We start from the raw sequence: 20,324 nt of genomic DNA, 5'->3' as shown, positions 1-20,324 counted from the left end.
AATGTACGGGCGTGATGTGTGGGATACATGATGATGCGTGTGTCTATGTATGGTCCCGAATATGATCTAGTACGCAAGTGTGCATAAGTCCCCGAAACTCTTAGTTAGCGAGGCGGTTTCGATTGATATGGTATATGTGTGCGGTGTGCTTAGGTGAAGTAGTCTTGCGCGATGGCACTTTGGACTAATATGGCCACCACGGGCGAGTCTGACTTATATATGCCAATATGTCCTTTGAAGGATAGTGCGGCCTTTGAAGGCTGGTGCGTCCTATAGCGCAGTGTGCGTAGGACGGCTTTGAGCCACTGCGGGCGTAGTGTGTCCATCTTAGCGCAATGAGTTTTGCGCGTAGGACGTCTTTGAGTGCTGACATAGAACATAGTGCATCCATCTTAGCATAGTGACCTACGCGTAGGACGTCTTTTGGACGCTGAATTAGAGTGTGGTGCGTCCATTGTAGCATAGAAGGCTACGCATATGACATCTTTTGGATGCTGACATTGAGCGTAATGTGTCCATCGTAGCGTAGTAAGCTTTGCGCGTAGGACGTCTTGAGCACTCGTGGGCGTAGTGCGTCCTTTGAGCGTAGTGTGCTTTGCGCGTAGGATGGCTTGAGCCCTCTGGGGCATAGTGCATCCATCGTAGCGTAGATAAACATTACACGTATGACGTCTTGAGCCCTCTTGGGCGTAGTGCATCCATCATAGCGTAGATAAACATTACACATAGGACGTCTTTGAGCCACTTCGGGCATAGTGCATACATCTTAGCGTAGATAAGTGTTACGCGTAGGACGTCTTTGGACGCTGACATGGAGTGTAGTGCATCCATCGTAGCCTATATAAACATTACGCGTAGGACGTATTTGGGCCACTGCGGGCATAGTGCGTCCTATGAGCCTCTAAGGGCGTAGGACGGCTTTGAGCCTTCTGGCTAAGTCTCTCACTCTTTGGCGAGGAAGGTAGTTCAGACTTCGTGATGTCTGAGATTGTCGTAGTTTTCTCTTGTCTAATGAAACAGCCTGCATAAGGAATTTAATTGTTCGCTTGAACAATGGTTTGAATAATTCCTAGTTTCATTCGCACAATCAAGTTTGCTATTTAAGTGTGTGTCACACATTCTCTAAGCATATAAGATATGGCTAAGTGCTCTTGCTAGCTAACTCTACAAAGTGTTGTAGGCAATGTGTGAAAGCCATGTAGGCATGCATATCAAGTGCGGTATATTGTAGGCAGGCTTCATAGCGTATTAAAATCATGCTAAGACATGGTAATAATTAACTATATCGTAGGAGTAGGGAGACATATCATTTTACTTATCTTATGCCGATGTGGAGTGGATTTGCGCTCTATGCAAGTACCAAAATCATGTTGGAGGTGTCTAACCATGACGCTCCCTTGCGCGGGGAATGATTGCAAGTAGCCTCTTTGGCTTTGCGTGAGTAGATGTCCGGTCTATAGAGATTTTCCTTTCAATTCCTCTAAGTAAAACAAATTAGTATTGAGCATGGACATCAATAAGCATTCATATATGTGCTCTAGTTTGTAAGGTTGATGGGGAGAACTTATCTCATTGGGTGCTTGCTCTGTGTTATGGTATTGTCTTTTGTTGCAGGTTAGTTGGCTTTGCAAGCAAGTCCCCGTAGTTCATTGTGCAATGATTTCTTTTCTCTGGCCACTACGGAGGTCAACCATGGAGCAAGACCGTGGAAGACGAATGTGGAGTAAGATCGTGAAGGTTGACTGTGGAGGTCAACCATGGAGCAGGATTGTGGAAGTCGACAGTGGAGTAGGATCGTGGAGGTCGACTGTGGAGCTTAACCGTGGAAATACGGGAGCATCAGTCATTGGACTATGATAGCAGTCGTGGGACAACGGGAGCAGCCGTGCACCGTGCTAGCAGTCATGGGACTACGATAGCAATCGTGGGACTGGGGGAGCAGCTGTGCACCATGCTAGCAGTCATGAGACTACGATAGCAGTCATACACCGTGCTAGCAGTCGTGGGGCTACGGGAGTAGTCGCGTACTACGCTAGCAGTCATGGGACTACGAGAGCAGTCGTGCACCGTGCTAGTAGTCATGGGACTACGATAGCAGTCGTGGGACTACGATATCAGTTATGAGACTACGGGAGCAGCCGTGCACCGTGCTAGCAGTTGTGGGACTACGACAGCAGTTGTGGGACTACGGGAGTAGCAGTGCACCGTGCTAGCAATCACGTACTACGCTAGCAGTCATGGGACTACGGGAGCAGCCGTGCACCGTGCTAGCAGTCATGGGACTAAGATAGCAGTCTTGCACCGTGCTAGCAGACGTGGGACTACGGGAGTAGCCGTGCACCGTGCTAGCAGTCACGGGACTACGGTAGCAGTCGTGGGACTACCATAGCAGTGGTGGGACTATGGGAGCAGCCGTGCACCGTGCTAGCAGTTATGGGACTACGATAGCAGTTGTACACCGTGCTAGTAGTCGCGTACTACGCTAGCAGTCATGGGACTATGATAGTAGTCGTGCACCGTGCTAGTTGTCGCGTACTACGCTAGCAGTCATGGGACTACGGTAGCAATCGTGGAACTACGATAGCAGTCATAGGACTACGATAGCAGTCATGGGACTACGGGAGCAGTCGTGCACCGTGCAAGCAATCGTGCACCATGCTAGCAGTTATGGGACTACGATAGCAGTTGTGCACCGTGCTAGCAGTCACGTACTACGGTAGCAGTCATAGGACTACGCTAGCAGTCATGCAACGTGCTAGCAGTCGTGCACCGTACGTCCACCGTGCTAGCAGGAGCGTGGAAGGCATGGACCGCGGGAGGGTCAAATTTTTTTTTTTGAATAGCTGACTACGCCATAGTGAGATCATGCACTGCGGGGTGTGGGGGGACCGTGGGAGGTCTATTGGTGGTAAGCGACGAAGTTGATTGTCCGCTTCCCACAGACGGCGCCAATGTTAACGTTGGATTACCATGGCGGCTAATACACTTAGTTAGCTTATTAATGAGGATTAGCTTGACACAAGAAGTATAGTGGTTCACCTCTCTCTCTTGGGGTAGGATACGTCCACTTGAATCCAGTAGTATTGGCAAATAACCTTAAGTTATACAAATAGTGGTTGGCCCCCCTCTAAGTGGGATGATGGGTCCCTTTTATAGGTGAGGGAACACCTCTCAATTACATTTTTTTTCAATGTGGGACAAGTGCCCCTCTAGGCTTACTATGGAGCCATCTTGATGAGGCAGGAAAGGTGACTTCCCGGTGGTGTCTTGGTAAGTTCCTACTATTATTGGAAAGCTTGTGTGACAAGGTACTCTATGGATATCATGATTGAGCCACATAGTGACTTGTATATCCGCTTGGAGAGAGATGTTTATGCTCGGTGGCATGTTATACTAGCTCTATGCTAGTAAGGTGCCAACAGGGGTCATATCCCGATTTGGCTTCGGGGGGAGCAATTTTGAGCAATCAACTATTTGAGCAAGCAATTGATCTGTTTTTCTGGATTGACCTTGCTGCACTAAAACATAAACTGGGATTGACTCCGATCTCTGAATCCAGTTCTGTAAAAAGGTACATAAACTAGACACATAGAGCTTTCCCGACATATGTGGCTCATGGTCTCAGGTTGTCAGAGCAGAAAATGGGAGTCATCCAAAGTGGACGGAAAGAGCTGCCATAATTTATTTCACGTATTCCTATCCATCCTCCTATCCATAACTTCTTTAGCCATACTTAGAGATTTTTGGTCAAGCTCGGCTGTTGTTTTCCTTTCAGCCTTAGCTTGAGAGGGAGTATTGAAGATATTGGATGTGTGTGTGAATTGAAGAATCAATTAGTCCATATCCGTGTGCTGCATAATCCACATACGTGTGTTGCATAGTCCACATCTGTGTGCTACTTAGTCTTGGGGTAATTATAACATTCTCGTTTTGTGTGTATATATATATATATATATATATATCAGTAGGTGTAACTTTGCTTCATTCATGAAATATATCAAGAGAAATACAATTGAGTTGAAATTCTAAAGTGGACGGACAAAGCTGTCAGAATTTGCTTTAGTTATTCCTATTTCATCTTCTTGTTTCATCTCAAAATTCAACAAAAGTCATATTGGATTGAATTGTAGTGCTGATGTGATATTGTTTCTGAAATGGAATTCCTAAGCTAGAGAATTATGTAGAGTTGATTTCCCTATAATACTTGCTTGGTGCCTTCATGTTTGGAAGTTAATTGTACGCAAGAAGCTCTTTGGTCATTGTTTCTGTCAAATTGATATGGTTGGTAATTTTGGTATAACAATGGCTGAAATTGGATTATATATGTTGGAAGTTTTCTGGTTGTAACTTTTGCCGAGTTAATTTGATGAATATTTTTTGTTTATGTGGTAGAAGAATTAGGCATGAGAACATTTGTGGGGTCAATGCAATTTATTATTGTGTGTTACTAGGGTCAGTAACATAATTACTAGGAGTCAGTAATTTGTTATTGGGGATTAATAAGTAAGTCTGTCAATTAAGCCTAGGGCCGACATGCATAACCAAACTTAGCCCCAAAAATTAGACTACGGGTCGGCTCGGCCCAAACTAATGGGCGAGCTTTACTCAACCCGTTTTGGAATTGGTAGGGTATGAGCTCACTTTTTAAACCCTGGACCGACCAAAGCACTGCTCATATAGTATATTATAGGACTTACCCATAGCCCAGGCCATTTTTAATATCAAATTTTATTATTAATTTATAAGTGATTGATATAACTAACAAATTATATTTGTACAATTAACAATGTGTTATTCTTATAAGAAGGGTTCATGAGTTTGACTCATATCTCAATCAAATTTTTTCAAATGAAAGTTAATATATTTTATTATTTAAAAATCATGGGCCAAACTGTAGACTGGGCCATGAGTGAGATTTTTAAGCCCAAACTTTATCCGCCCAAATAACGGGCTTGGGTTTTACATATTTTAATAGAGCCGGTCATGCCCTGCCCATTTACACCTAGGGTTAAAAAAGACATGGGCCGGGTAATATGTGTGTCTTCATATCTTAGGGCAGGGTCGGGCCGACCATGTCCTGCTCATTTTACATGCCTATTACTGAGTGTCAATAATTTGTTATTGGGGATTTCTAGGTGTCAGTAATTTATTTTAATGGGTTATTAAGGGTCAGTAACATGAATATTGTGAGTCATTAATTTATTATTGTGGATTACTGATGGTTAGTAATTTATTCTAGCGACATGAATCCAGCAAAGTGATTTCTCTTATCAACTTTCTCTATTAGTGTTTAGATAGATAAGGATACAATAGTCTAAAATATATACAAGATCTTTATTTTTGTATTATTTGATGAAATAGTTGTAGATACTCTTATAGTGAATAGTCACATTTTGAATTTTGTCATTCAAATGGTAAATAAAAAATCTAATTTGTAAGAATCAGTCATTTTTCCTAACCATTTCGCCCCACGGTTCAGTGACCTATATTGGTCGGGTCGGGTCCTTTTGGCCCCTTGAAACATGAAAGCATGAGGATTGAGGAATACACAGATAGCTGCGTGGAAGGTAACAAGTTTGCACAATCAACATCCTTCAATCCTGTTTTTGCACACGCAGAGGTTTGGATAATGTTGCTTACGAACACAGCTAATCGACGGTCGAAAATAGTAGACACAAGAGAAAGGCTTGCACACATGTCCAATTGAGTGGGTCCATAATGCAACAGCAGTCGGTACTTATCACACATTGGAGTTCCTGAATATGATTCTGAATCAGATGTTTTCCTCCACGTAAATAATGCATGGTCCTGAAAAAATACATAATTCCCTCTCAGCTCAACAGTGTCCTAACTCATTCAGAGCCAATTGAACAAAGAGAGCTAGATTGACTACTTTCAGCAGCTCAAGGTTCAGTTCAAAATTAATAGGACATAGATGCTCCGGGTGGATGTGTATTGCTCTCTACTTTCTAGTCCCCGACGAGTCAAGTTGGTAGATGTCGGCAGCACAAGTCTAGGATCATGGCAGATACAGCAGCGTAGCGCTCAAAGACTCCCAAAGAGGATATCTGTCAAGGCTGTGAAAGATGGGACGGGAGGGGAAACAAGCGGATTCCGGGGCCAGAGTTGGGAGCCTGAGTCAGAAATCGAGGTTCCTTTCGAACAAAGACCAGTAAGTTTTCAGTTTCTGTATATGCTTATGCAGCACTGGGTTTTCATTGGTCTACAAAATTAGAGTATATCCACTCAAATGGTAATCTTGAAGGCATTGGTTATCCTTAGCTTGGTGAAGTTGGCAAGGAATGTTGTGGGTCATTACCCCTGATGAAGATGTGATATGGCTTCCAGGACTACAAATCTATATTAATCTGCAAATACAATATGGGACAGAACAAGGATAACTATGTATATAAAGTGAGTGAAATGTTCAAATGCTGTGGAGAATTATAAATCCTTTCAAACTGCTTATAGTCATGTTATACACTTGTAACCCCCAAAAAATTATATGATTGAATTCCTAAGTGATTGAACCCTAAATAGTAATAGGTTTTGAGGGAAAGTCAGGACCATCCCTTATACAGAATCCCAGACAGTTAATGAAAGGAGACTATATAGTGGTATAAGGGAAACATTACTAGATCCACCTCTACTGGGGCTTGAATGCAATATGATATGACACTTTTGTACTTACTGTTATTTGGTCAATCATCAATAATAGGTGAATGAGTACTCATCTTTGAAGGAAGGCACTTTGTATTCATGGGGCGATCTGGGACCAGGGCCGTTTTTCCTTCGCCTTGGAGGTTTATGGTTGGTAACATTCACAGTTTTAGGAGCGCCTATAGCAGCTGCAAGCTTTAATCCAGCAAGGGTAAGATTAACATATCACTTGTTTACAAATCAACAATGAAATATATGATAAGTAAACAATGTATAAGGCAGACCAGACAGAAAAAGGACATCTTAGTAACAGGTTTTGCAAAACCTAGCTGGAAGAATTTATCTCTGTACTGGAATTTTACTCGAATAGCAAGCCAAATAACACACAGGATTCAATGAACTGTAACTACTCGATGATTCTTTAAGAGCACCTCTATTTTCATTTTTCTTTACCCTCCATCCATTCCAACCTTGCAGGACCCTCTACGATTTGTGCTAACAGCTGGAACTGGAACTCTTTTCCTTGTATCATTGATCGTCTTGAGAATTTATCTGGTAGTTTGTTATAGCTTACTCTATCTTAAAATCACTTCTAAGAGGTTTGACGATGAGAACTAACAAGAAACATATCAATTATATATACTTCAGGGATGGAGTTACGTTGGCGATAGACTACTATCAGCAGTCATACCTTACGAAGAGACTGGATGGTATGATGGACAAATGTGGGTGAAACCACCTGAAGTAAGCACCTTTTCAATATTCTTTCTGATTGTGTACCCTGTTCATTTACACTTTTGTTCTTCTTTGGAGAGCAAAGGTATGACTGACTGACTGAGGGAGAGGACAGTGAACCCTATGTTGTTCAGGAACATAATATCATACTCCAACTCCCACATCTTGACCAAAAAATACTCCAACTCCCACCTAAAAAGTTAACCCTCTTATTTAAGTAATTGCACACATAAGATAACCAGAATATTGTCAGTCATGAACGGAATTAAAAAATTACATAGGTTACCCGATCATGGTAGTTTGCCTCTAAAGCCAACCAAAAGTTCAAAATTTTAGATTATGAAGAAAGGTAAGAGACTAATAATTGCCCAAGGTCTCCTATATTCAATTGTTTTTGTGCCTAGAGTGTTGTATAATAATTAATAAGCAGGGATCACAACAGTGCAAATATCGAGTATGTCATAATATTATAAGTACAGATGAAAATAAAAGAACACATTAAAAGCGTATCTGATTGGAAGTAAAACAAAATATAAAACTGTCTACAATAGCAACCCTTAATTGAGGAAAAAAAGAATTGGCGAAATATAATCGCATCAAGTTTCGTTGTTTAATTATATAGAAATAAGATAGCTATAATTTTACCAATAAGAGTAAGCTGAAGAGAGAGAAAATAAGGGGCAAGTAATATGACACCTGCCCTGCAATAAGGTATGTTATCGCATTTGCTAGAACAAAACCAATACATCTCATTGCCAACAACTTCTGAACAAATGAGATTCTGAGATTTTGAGATTTTGAGATTTTGAAAAGGCATATAGAATATGGCACAGAGGGATAATATCATCCATCATTCTACACCTCATACAGAGAATACATAAAACATCTGTCAAAATTTCCACTTGTAAACTAACCATTTTTTATTTTCCCTGTAGGTCCTGGCTCGTGACAGACTTTTGGGCTCTTACAAGGTACTACCAATTGAACATCAAACTAATTTGAGGAGGGCTAAGTATCATAATATCCTAGAGACTGCTGCATACTAAAGAAAGTTACTTGAAAAAAAATAAAACTCAAATGCACACATGATACCTAAGAACAACATGGATATACATGCAGTATTTCTGTTTCTTGTGTCTTTTCTAACTTCAGAAGGCTTACTACAAAAGACATGAGCTAGGATTGATGATATTATCGTGCACAGTAATAGATTCATATGGAAAAGTGAAACTCATATCTGTAGGTTAAACCAGTCATCAAGTTGCTGAAACAGACTCTAGTCGGAACAGGGGTGTTGCTTGTTTCAGCAGTGATGCTATTCATCTTTGCTACACCAGTGGAGGATTTCATTCAAACAACATTTTCTACAAGAGAAAACTCATCAAATGTTTCCGTATCAAAAATGAGGTTTATCTAACTTTCTGTAGACAGACAGAGATTTTAAACCACTGAGCAATTCTATACATAATACTGCTTTCTACTTTAGTTACTTACTGCCAATTTTTTATCTTGCAGAAGAGAAGAGTTGCTTAAGTTGCCTGTGGACGTGAAATCTGATGATGACCTAGCAGCAGCAGCTGCTGAGGCGGCAGACGGAAGACCAGTCTACTGCAGAGATAGGTTTTATCGTGCACTAGCAGGCGGACAGTACTGCAAGTCAGATGATCTACTGATGAAGTGATGGATAAAACACCAAACCACAGTTATTCTTATGAAATTTGATATTATAATTGGAGGTGATGCTAGAGGCACAACAGCTGTTATACATCTGTTTTCATAATCCAAGCAGGACCTGCCCGGCATCCCCACATCAACTAAGGTACATCCACTAGAAGCCCCAATTACAAAGGGCTATATGGGACATGATGGAATGCCATCTTAGTCACCCATCAATTTGTATCACAGTTTCTTGGACAAGTCTTTGAACAAATAGCATTTGTATACAATAAAATGCATGCTTTGTCAGTTGTAAAAGTTAAGCAGCACAATGTAAAGGTCTTATTACATTCTTATCCTACTAGAAAATTAGACATAAACAAAGCGGGTAGTATTGAATTAATGAGAACACACACACACACACACACACACACACACAAGGTTATTTCAGTAATTTTACAACTTTGTTTACCACATCGTGTTATTTTGCAACTTTGTTGTACATTATGCTATTTATGAGAGAATGAAATTAGAAAGATAACCAACTTGGGCAGAAAAGCTGCAGTTTTAATAAGAAACACACAGCACACGATAATTATGTGAAACTGTAAAACAAATGAAAGAATTATGCAAAAAATACCTATCTGGGCCGAGATCAAACTGTCATTGGTGTGCTCCCATGACCTTTACCACCTCAATGCTTTCAGCCAAATAAGTTACCCAGAAACAGATTTGACTCTTCGATGGAGATCTATATGATATGACACTCCATGTAAAAGACAGCAGAGAAAATATGGTTCAAAACAATGGCTGCAGAGGAAGCTTGGCAGCTATACTCCTTAAATATCCAAATAAACTTTTCAGAAAACCTTGGTAAAGGATGAGATGCGATATCCATCAACGCCAATAAGAGGATAGTGATGATCTTGATAATCCTACTTAAAAGTCATAGCCTCCGATCAGAAAATCAAACATTTTACCATGGCAGATCACTTGACAAAGAGCAGTATAACCAGAAGCAACATCCCCTTCCAAAAAGTTTCTACCACAATAATTCGCAGGGCCACCTTTCCCAGCTATATTACTTAGACCATATTAGTATAAGAGAGCCCAAACTGGTAAGTGGCCAAACATGTTTTGCATACTCCAGACCAATTTCGTCAATCACATGCTAACAGGAATCTTTACTACTGTGAAAATTAGTAGCAGGAGATTCTTTATCCCTCTTTGCATTACATGATGCTTACTGAAACCCCGGTTAGAGACGAGCAAAATCAATAATCACAATTGACTCTCAGATACAATGGACTTTTCCAGGCAAGAGCTTAAGCATCCAAGCTGTCCAAAACCCAAACTATATACTCGTTACAGTCTTAAGCAAGTTGTTGCACCACTTGAGTATTTTAAAGATGTTTCTGCCGACAACATGCCTAATTGTATGCTTCTTTCTTTTTTCATCTTCAAGATCTAAAGTCCTATATGCCATAGCAAGAAGGTACATTGCAGGATGGAGTCTCCTGCAAATAGCATAAATGGGATAATGAGTGACTGAGTGTACTGCATCAGCTATGTGATACCTTTGGGGGATAGTGTACTCAAGTTCTCTCTTAACAATTGCCCGTTGATAGCAATACACATAAAACAGATAGTCTGGTTTAGAGTAAAACAGCTTGTGATTAAAATCACTGCTCTACTAATTAGTATTAAACGAATGTAGATAAACCACTGGACTTGGAAATAATGAGAATTATCAGAAGCATGCAAGCTCTAATGCAGCACCTCCGGAGTTTCATACACAGACCTCTCTTCAGCTTCAAAGCAGTCAGGAAGACAGTCAACAGACTCAATCTCCGGACCATAATACGCTGCGTGTATGGCGGAATAAAAATCTCGATGTGCTAACCTGTTCCAACAACCACCTTCCTCTCCACCAACACATCACTTATCGCAACTCTATACCACTTCAGCCACTCAACAACTTCCATCCCCCTATATGTACTATGAAACTTATACAAATGCAATGCACCACCTCCACCGGATTGCTTCTGCATAAGCTTTCGCTGCGATAACAGGTCCCTGTCATAAATCTGCATCCAGTATGTAATCAGCTCATCAACTATTCTACTCTCTTACATTAAGCTATCTCCTTAGTCTGATTTTGTAGACTACTCTTTCACCTCTACTGTACATAGCTCAATTCAATGCTAAACATTTTCTTCAGATCATAAACACAAGGTTAATTAAGAGTTTGAGACCTTATTACAATCAAACATTCACAGCTCACGTGAAAGTTACCGCGGTAAGAATTTGGATGACTGAAATGAGAGATTGGAGCGGCGGAGAGAGAACCTCATAGGCGGCGATGATTTGGACGAATCGGCGAGAAGCGTCGGAGTTGTGATCGGAGTGAACGAGGTCCGGGTGAGTCTGTTTCGCCAATTTGTGGAACGACGCTTTGATTTCGGCGAACGAGCTCCTAAGAGCTCGTAGCCGTTCTCTTCCGTGAACTCGGTCCGAGTTGACTCGGCGCTGCTGCGGTAGTGGAGTAGTAAAAGATAACGCCGTGGAAGCGGTTGAATTGGACGGCGGGGAGAGAGAGACTGGTCGAATGAGAGCGAAGGCATCATTTATAATAGTGATTTGGATTGTGGAGAATTCGGAAATGGTGGAGGTGAGACTGAACTGGTTTCAGGTCAATTGAGCGAGGAAGAAAGGATTAAAGTGACTGAATAGTGTATGCAAGAAGACAGGTGTCGCTCACCGGCTGCTGCTTGACACGTGGAAAAACTCGAATACGGGCTGGCGGGTTGGAGCAGCATAAGCAATTGATCTTGGTCTTGGACTTGATAGCATATTGGGCCATGCCGCCATGGTATTCATAGCAATCTTAGTTTTTAAAAAATATTTATACTTTTTGTATGCACGGTATTTATGGCGCAATTTTAGTTTTTAAAAAATATTTGTACCTATAGTCTATTATGTATTTATATGATTTCTTCTAATCTATACTGTTCAAACTGCATGTGAACTGCACGCCAAGATACTTTAAGGCGACATGGATATATAGTTTCTTCCTGGTAGGAAATGTGGATAATATATTGGAACTTTTGTGGAGACGAATTAGCATCTTGGTTTCCTTTGCTTCACAAATATTAGGACAATATCATCAGAAGCTAGGACAACCATTTATAAACTCTGTATTATTGGTGTGGTCCTTATAATATATAACAGCTTTGACTAATAACAGTGGGCACATCACTAACACATGAACAAGTTAACACAAAAATAATGGCAGTGTTCTACACAATTAGATCCACCCACATGTAACCAAGTTCAACCCACTAATACTTGAATCTCTGTCTACCTGATTAGAGACAATTAGGTAAGATACATTACAGGATTTCATCTCTCATTTTCCTTGCTTTGGTCAACTTTCTCCAAAATTTCTTATAGATGACTGATACGTTTCCTACATTTACACTCGTGAAAAGAATTTGCCACAATTGTGTTGTCATTTAGGTACGAGGAACTTTCTTGACAGTAAGAACGAAAATTACAAATTGAAACCCTAATATAGCCTACACCAGACTGATCAAAGTAGATGGCATTGCTAGATGAAAGTGGTAAATCATGATTCCAAGCTTGTAGGTTGATAATTTCATCTAATTAAGTTTAATGACGCGCTTATAATAAAATCTTGATTCAATTTTAACTGAAGTGTGAAAAATAACTCCATTTTTTTGGGGAAGAAAAATATTAATCTTGACAAGAAAAGAAATTGAAGTTAGAAGATGGTCCAAGTCCATATGCAGGAAGCCAATCTGGAGATAATTATGATCCAATGGAAGGGTAGCTGGGTTTAAGGAGTTGGCATGAAACAGATCTGGCATTCATTGTTCCTTGTTTCCTGCAATGCAGAGCGTCCCAAAACGTAAGTTGATTTCTTAATTCAGTAAGACCAGTCGACTGGGAGACTGGGAAGTAAAAACGGACACAGAATTAATGTTACCATTTCAAACAAGAAACCTGCTACTACATCAGCAAGTCTGAAAACTGAAACAGCAGGTTTGAGGGTACACAACTTCCCAAACGATTGAAGATGACCAATCTCTTGGATTCCGTTGTTATAGATAATTTATGAGTGTACTCAAACCAGACACCTTATTGTTTATTGCTTCTATTATAGGGATTTGTCTGGACAGCATCATAATCCTTGCCCTGCAAATTTCAATGGGTTGGTTGCAATCTACATGTGACATTTGGACCCCAATCACATAAATTGATGATATATAGTCTGGCTTCATAAAAACTGCAAACTAAGAAATCGAAATAATGAAGGAGACTAACACTACTATAATCATACGACTAAGCGTCCAATGACTTAAATCGTTATAAGATCGAGACTACATGAGATAAATAAATTATCGGCCGAATGCCGCGTATACATTTTGAAGGAATATGATGTACACATAATGTATTTTGAGTAAAAAGCAAACAACAAATCTTACACGTGAGATCATATTTATATTGTTTTAAGACGCCGAAGTGATAGAGATAGATACAGTAGTTCACTCAACCACCATTATAAAAGAATATGTAATCAAATTAAATCTCACCTCACATATGGATGAGATTGTAACAAGAATGGGTGATGAGAAAATGATCATTCGCATTTTGGGCAAGCTATATTAAAGGCTATTGCTAAATCAACGCTACAAACCCCTCTTTCGTTCTCTTTAGTTGGCTGATAAGAATATCCACACTTATCACTCACCCACCGAAAATCTAAGATCATCATAAAACTCATAGGCACTGAGCACAACTAGACAAGTACCCGTGAACCAGAAGGACAAGTTAAATGACTTGCATAATCCTATTCCTCCCCAACTTGGTTAAGCTCATCGGATCAAAACCTTGGATTATAGCTCAAAAATGGCAAAAATCTAAGGCCGGTGGATCCCACGTTCTCTAGATGACTAGATATGGTCATATGCATGGGTTTTCTGGGCTTTATTATAATGCATGGGAATAGTAGACAAGGCCACTCCGGGGTCGGTCTCCGGCCAAAGTTAATGAGGGGATGGAAGAAGAATATTCAGACGCATGGGTTGGAAGTAAAGTGAAGTTAAAACTTTGCATGTGATGAGACCTAGCTAGGGTTAGGGTTTCCAGAATTTAATCTAAAACTGTGAAACATCAGAGAGAAGGAAATAATAAAATGGGGGAAAAAGGAAAGAGGCTGTGAAACACTAACTCTGAGCTTTTGTCTACAAGCAATCATTCCAGAACCGGACAACCACCCACCGTCTTTATAATCTTTACTCCTCTCCCCTCTCTCTCTCTCTCTCTCTCACTGATCATCTCATTCTGATCCAGCTGTCGACCCTAATAAGCTTCGTCTCTCTGTATTAAAACCCCATCTCAGCTTCAAGCAAAGCTTCTTCTTCTATAATTCCATGGTCTCTCTCCAAACACAGAGAGACTGAACTTAGATCAAGCTTCGTTTACTTAGCTAGTTAGCTCAGCCAAAACCATGGCTGTATCTACTTTCTTGTTGGTAGTTTTGCTGCTGGGTATTTCCGGTTCTGCTGCGGCTGAGGTGGAGGTGAAGGCGGGTGCTGGAAGCAGCCGGAGCACCTACATTGTTCACATGGCGAAATCCAAAATGCCGGCGAGCTTCGAGCACCACACTCACTGGTACGATGCGTCGCTCAGATCAGCCTCCGACTCGGCCGAGATGCTCTACACTTACACCAACGCCATCCACGGCTTCTCCACGCAGCTCACCCCGGAGGAGGCGGAGATGCTCAAGTTCCAGCCCGGAGTTCTGTTCGTACATCCCGAACAGAAGTACGAGCTGCACACCACTCGCACCCCCGAGTTTCTCGGGCTCAACCAGAACAACGAGCTCTTCCCGGACTCCGAGTCCTCCAGTGACGTCATCATTGGAGTGTTGGACACTGGGGTGTGGCCGGAGAGCAAGAGCTTTGACGACGCCGGGCTCGGGCCTGTTCCGGCGAGCTGGAAGGGCACGTGTGAGGAGGGCACGAACTTTAGTTCCTCGGCGTGTAATCGGAAGCTGATCGGCGCGAGGTACTTCTCCAAAGGCTACGAGGCCACGTTAGGCCCCATCGACACTTCCAAGGAGTCCAAGTCCCCAAGAGACGACGACGGCCACGGCACCCACACCTCCACCACCGCCGCAGGCTCCGTCGTAACAGAAGCCAGCCTTTTAGGCTACGCGCCGGGGACCGCGCGTGGGATGGCCACGCGCGCCAGGGTCGCAGCCTACAAAGTGTGCTGGATCGGCGGGTGTTTCAGCTCCGACATTCTGATGGCCATAGACAAAGCCATCGACGACAACGTCAACGTTCTGTCCATGTCTCTCGGCGGCGGAATGTCCGACTATTACCGGGACAGCGTGGCGATCGGAGCTTTCTCGGCGATGGAGAAGGGGATCTTGATCTCTTGCTCCGCCGGGAACGCGGGCCCCAGCGCGTACAGCTTGTCTAACACAGCTCCATGGATCACAACCGTAGGCGCGGGCACACTGGATCGGGACTTCCCGGCTTACCTGAGCCTTGGTAACGGTAAAAACATCTCGGGGGTTTCGCTCTACCGCGGTAATACCGAGGCAACGGCTTTGGAGATGACGCCATTTATTTACGCCGGTAACGCAAGTAACTCGACCTCCGGGAATCTCTGCATGATGGGGAGCTTGATACCTGAGAAGGTGAAGGGCAAAATAGTAATGTGCGACCGTGGAGTCAACGCTCGGGTGCAGAAAGGAACTGTGGTCAAAGCCGCCGGAGGAATCGGCATGGTCCTCTCCAACACCGGCGCGAACGGCGAAGAGCTGGTGGCCGACGCTCATTTACTTCCGGCGACGGCGGTGGGTCAGAAGAACGGCGATGTGATCAAGAGCTATCTGGTTTCAAATCCGAATCCGACGGCGGCGATTATCTTCGAGGGCACCAAGGTCGGAATCGAGCCTTCTCCGGTGGTCGCGGCGTTCAGTTCCCGGGGTCCGAACTCGATCATGCCCGACATTCTTAAACCCGACTTCGTCGCTCCAGGTGTCAACATCCTCGCAGGGTGGTCTGGCGCTGTCGGCCCGACCGGTTTGGCCGTCGACTCGCGGCGCGTGTCGTTCAACATCATCTCTGGCACCTCGATGTCGTGCCCGCACGTGAGCGGCCTCGCTGCGCTGCTCAAAGGTGTCCACCCGGAGTGGAGCCCCGCCGCCATCCGATCGGCGCTGATGACCACCGCCTACACGGCCTACAAGAATGGGCAGAAGTTGCAGGACGTGGCCACCGGAAAACCATCCACGCCGTTTGATCACGGTGCGGGACACGTGGATCCGATATCGGCCCTCAATCCGGGGCTAGTGTATGATTTGACCGCGGACGATTATCTAAACTTTCTCTGTGCGTTGAACTACACCGAGACTGAAATTAACAGCTTGGCAAAAAGAAAGTTTACTTGCGACCAAAGCAAGAGTTACAGCGTTAGGGATCTGAACTACCCTTCTTTCGCGGTAAACTTCGAGAGCAGCTCTTCGTCTAAGACCACCATGTTGAAGTACTCGAGGACTTTAACCAATGTAGGCCCGGCCGGCACCTACAAGGCGACGGTGACTGCAGATAACCCGGCGGTAAAGATATCGGTGGAGCCAGAGTCGTTGAGTTTCGCGGCGGCAAATGAGAAGAAGAGTTACACGGTTTCGTTCGCGGTAACGGGGTCGTTGCCGACGAGCACTTTGAGCAGCTTTGGGAGGCTGGAGTGGTCTGATGGGAAGCACATTGTTGGAAGCCCAATAGCTATCAGTTGGAGCTAGGTGGGAGCCTAATGCAGCATGAAGTGTTTGGATGAAATTTTCGGTCGCTCAAAGAGTGATGTGAATGTATGGATTGCATAATGCTTAGTGCTCTTTAGTGTTAGAGATCGGAGCTGTATGACGATGAATTTGTAATGGTAATTGTTTCCAGCTAAAAAATGGGAGCTAGAAATGTTTAGGGTTGAAGGTGTTTAATTTGTTCGTTTCTTGGTGTACAGCGTTTTCTAGTTTGGCTTTCAATAATACAAGTTACAGTCACCGGCTGGGTTAATATTAGATAGTTCCCAACTGCTACACTTGATTCCGGAATTCACCAGATCATATCGTTCACCTTGCTTATATCAGTTGTATCACTTGTAGTCTTGTATGCCTTGGTTATTTCCTATGTTTTCGTAACTGCAATTCAGAAATTGTACAACTCGGTAAGCCTCAGATCACCTTGCTTGTATGTATCAGTTGTATGTCTTGCCCTGAGTTCGGAATTGCACTATTGCAGTGCAGTCATTTTAGTTGGTGTGTGCTTCTGTAGTGGCAAAGGAAGGTCAGTGCACCAATATAATGTTGTTGGGCTATTTCCTGGGCCTGTATGGCCGACGACCGTTTTTTTTTTTGGAATATACATTTCATTAATAGAGAAAAAGCCCACAACAGAAACAACACGAGAGTCTATAGAAACTAAAGAGCCTTCTCCAACTAGAGACACGAACAGAAACTAGCAAAAGGAGAAGCTTCCTTTAGGGATGAGACGAGACGTGGGATGAAGGAATGGGACGGGACAAGATTCATCTCACGTCTCATCCCACTCTTTTGAATCGGGACGGGACGAGAGTTTTTAAGAATGCATCTCACTCGGAATTAATTTCAGTTGGGACGAGATGGGACGAGACAAATCCCACATTCCTATGAAGTTAAATAAAACCTATATTTTTACTTTTTCATTAACAAAGTAACATTAAATAATGAAATTTTAACAAAAAAATGCATATTATGATCAAAATATTATAATTTACCATTATTATTTGAGTTGATATAATTTTGGAGTTAATAAGAACATAAATTAGTTTCATTTTGATACAAATATATAAGAATTTTTAAGTTTTCATTAAAGGTGGGACGGGACGGGACGAAGCGGGATAGAAATTATTCGTCCCACATCACATCCCACTATTATGAAACGGGACGGGATCGGGACGGGACGAACGTTTTTAGACCTCCGTCCCGTCCCATCCCTATGAATTTCGGAACGAAATCGAGATTTTCGTTTTTTATGCCCACCCCTACCTTCCTTTATGTTTAGCAAACTCGTGACTTATCAAACCCATATCGGCCCATCTTTAAGAGCCATTTTCATGTTCATAATTTATGCTCATACATCAGCACACCTAGCTGAGTATTGGTGTTATTGATGATGTTTGGTTTGATGAGACTCTTGCTATTATTCAAGATGTTATCTACGAGTATATTAGTCATTATTATTATGTAGCTCGGAGATTTGGTTTTATGTTCGTCCTGATGCTAAGTATTATTAATCTAAATGAAATAAGGGGACCAAACAATTAGCTTGCGTCTATCCCTCCAAACAAATTATCTGAAATTGAGATTTTCACTTTGTGGAGTTGTGATGAAAATTAGGAGAAGATCCATATGTACTTACGTTATGAGTTTAGAAACGTATAATGTATATGAATTGAAATGAGTTTGGGGGTCATATCTCATTATCACTTTTATTCTTGAATATTTCGCCATTTGGATATGGTTTACGAATGATTTCAATTTTTCAAAAAGAATTTGTTCCTTCTCTCGTTCCGTTATCTATGATGTATGTACTCTTTCACTCTTAATATGTAATCGTGTCATAATAAGATAGCTATAAAAGTTAAGGTATATATACAAGATCTCCTAGAGTCCTAGTACAAACCGGAGGTTATCATATATTGGGAATATTTAAGAAGTAAATCACACTCTCAAAATCACTAAATTTTGTGCCACTAAGTCATAACTCATAACTATCTTTAACTCAATATCGAATCTCATTAGCAAGAATAAAGAAAGCGATCATATTCTCAACTCGCTTTGTTGCCATAACTATCTCTGTTTTTAAGATCGGTTATCATTTATTGTTAGGGTGGGCGTAAAAAACGGAAATCCCGATCCCGTCCCGAAATTTATAGGGACGGAGGTCTAAAAATGTTCGTCCCGTCCCAATTCCGTCCCGTTTCATAATAGTTGTATCAAAATGAAAACTTAAAAATTCTTATATATTTGTATAAAAAAGAAACTAATTTATGTTCTTAATAACTCCAAAATTATATCAACTCAAATAATAATGGTAAATTATAATATTTTGAACATAATATGTATTTTTTTTGTTAAAATTTCATTATTGAATGTTATTTTGTCAATGAAAAAGTAAAAATATAGGTTTTTATTTAACTTCATAAGAAGGTGGGATTTGTCTCGTCCCATCTCGTCCCAACCGGGATTAATCCCGAGTGAGATATATTCTTAAAAACTCTCGTTTCGTCCCGATTCAAAAGAGTGGGACGAGACGTAGGATGAGCCCCGTCCCGTCCCATCTCATCTCGTGCCCACCCCTAATTTATTGAGAATGAAGCTCAAGCTAGTTAATTATGTAGATTAATCGGAAATGTCAGACTCCCTTCAGTCATTTTATTCACACTACTATGTGTCTGTCAGTCTATGTTTATCTCAAGATCACTCGTACCTATATTTATCTCAAGAAACGATCTAGGTAGGTTAGGCCGTTAGGGCAATAGCATATCCGAGAAAACTTATCCAAACTGACAAAGTACGAGGGTGGTCGGTGACTTCCACTTCGCCAAGTGTTCCATATGGAACATGAACTTATCTTCAACCTCTGTCCAGATCAGTGAAATCCACGAGATCCTATTTCATCGTCCCTTTCTTTAGCTTATCCCCCCTTCCATTGCAAAATAGGGATAATTTAAAAAAGACTAATTTATTTTCGGATCAAAAATTGTGTATTATTGAATGATATGGGGGCCTATATATAGGCATTACAAAACCACAATCTCATAGGTTCAGAGTCCTAATCTATTACGAAGATGCTAATCTATCTCCTAACAGGAAACCTATTAGGCTAAGACACACACAAGGGTAGAATAGTAATTCTCCCGGAACACTCCCTATTGTGTCGCATGCCTAGGTTGCATGATGCACACATCGTTGCCTCGGTAAAAACCTTGTCAAGCAAAATAAAAACCTCTCAGGTAAAAACAAAAGCTTGATTGAAGGGAAAAAGAGCACAACGCACCGTCTATATTTGATAGTATCATGTGAGCTAGACTCCCCCTAAAGTCTACGAAACAACTTCCCCTGATTAGTGCCATAATCATAGAGTACAAAGAACAACGTGTACAACGTTCATTACATGCTTCTCAAACGTAATCTT

The 20,324-nt window shown here is 41.9% G+C and overlaps 3 protein-coding genes and 1 long non-coding RNA gene across 4 annotated transcripts; 2 read left to right on the top strand and 2 right to left on the bottom strand.

The window, feature by feature from the left end:
* The first annotated feature begins 5,492 nt into the window (after positions 1-5,492).
* Positions 5,493-9,428, top strand: LOC126804975 (protein CONSERVED IN THE GREEN LINEAGE AND DIATOMS 27, chloroplastic). The gene is made up of 8 exons (XM_050532056.1): positions 5,493-5,567; positions 5,649-6,172; positions 6,719-6,871; positions 7,138-7,215; positions 7,309-7,404; positions 8,331-8,366; positions 8,639-8,802; positions 8,911-9,428. Exons 2-8 carry the CDS (start codon positions 5,936-5,938, stop codon positions 9,074-9,076), a joined length of 930 nt encoding a protein of 309 aa, XP_050388013.1. The 5' UTR covers positions 5,493-5,567; positions 5,649-5,935; the 3' UTR covers positions 9,077-9,428.
* LOC126804976 (uncharacterized) lies at positions 7,526-10,562 on the bottom strand. The gene is made up of 3 exons (XR_007673827.1): positions 9,692-10,562; positions 8,890-9,045; positions 7,526-7,587 (listed from the first exon to the last, which is right to left on the bottom strand). It is a non-coding gene; the product is annotated as an uncharacterized LOC126804976 (long non-coding RNA).
* A 256-nt stretch (positions 10,563-10,818) lies between these two features.
* Positions 10,819-11,739, bottom strand: LOC126801248 (uncharacterized; the record flags this gene model as incomplete). The annotated part of the gene is given in 3 exon segments (XM_050528746.1): positions 10,819-10,952; positions 10,955-11,138; positions 11,347-11,739. Coding segments are annotated over 3 exon segments (711 nt in total), but the record flags the coding sequence as incomplete, so codon positions are not given.
* A 2,658-nt stretch (positions 11,740-14,397) lies between these two features.
* On the top strand, positions 14,398-17,253 carry LOC126804974 (subtilisin-like protease SBT1.7). Its single transcript, XM_050532055.1, has one exon. The coding sequence runs from the start codon at positions 14,585-14,587 to the stop codon at positions 16,889-16,891; it is 2,307 nt and encodes a 768-aa protein (XP_050388012.1). The 5' UTR covers positions 14,398-14,584; the 3' UTR covers positions 16,892-17,253.
* Positions 17,254-20,324: the final 3,071 nt, after the last annotated feature.

This window comes from Argentina anserina, chromosome 1 (assembly GCF_933775445.1).
Source record: "Argentina anserina chromosome 1, drPotAnse1.1, whole genome shotgun sequence".
NCBI lineage: Eukaryota > Viridiplantae > Streptophyta > Magnoliopsida > Rosales > Rosaceae > Argentina > Argentina anserina.
Note: the sequence above shows the minus strand (reverse complement) of the source record. Positions and strands in the feature narration are given on the sequence as shown.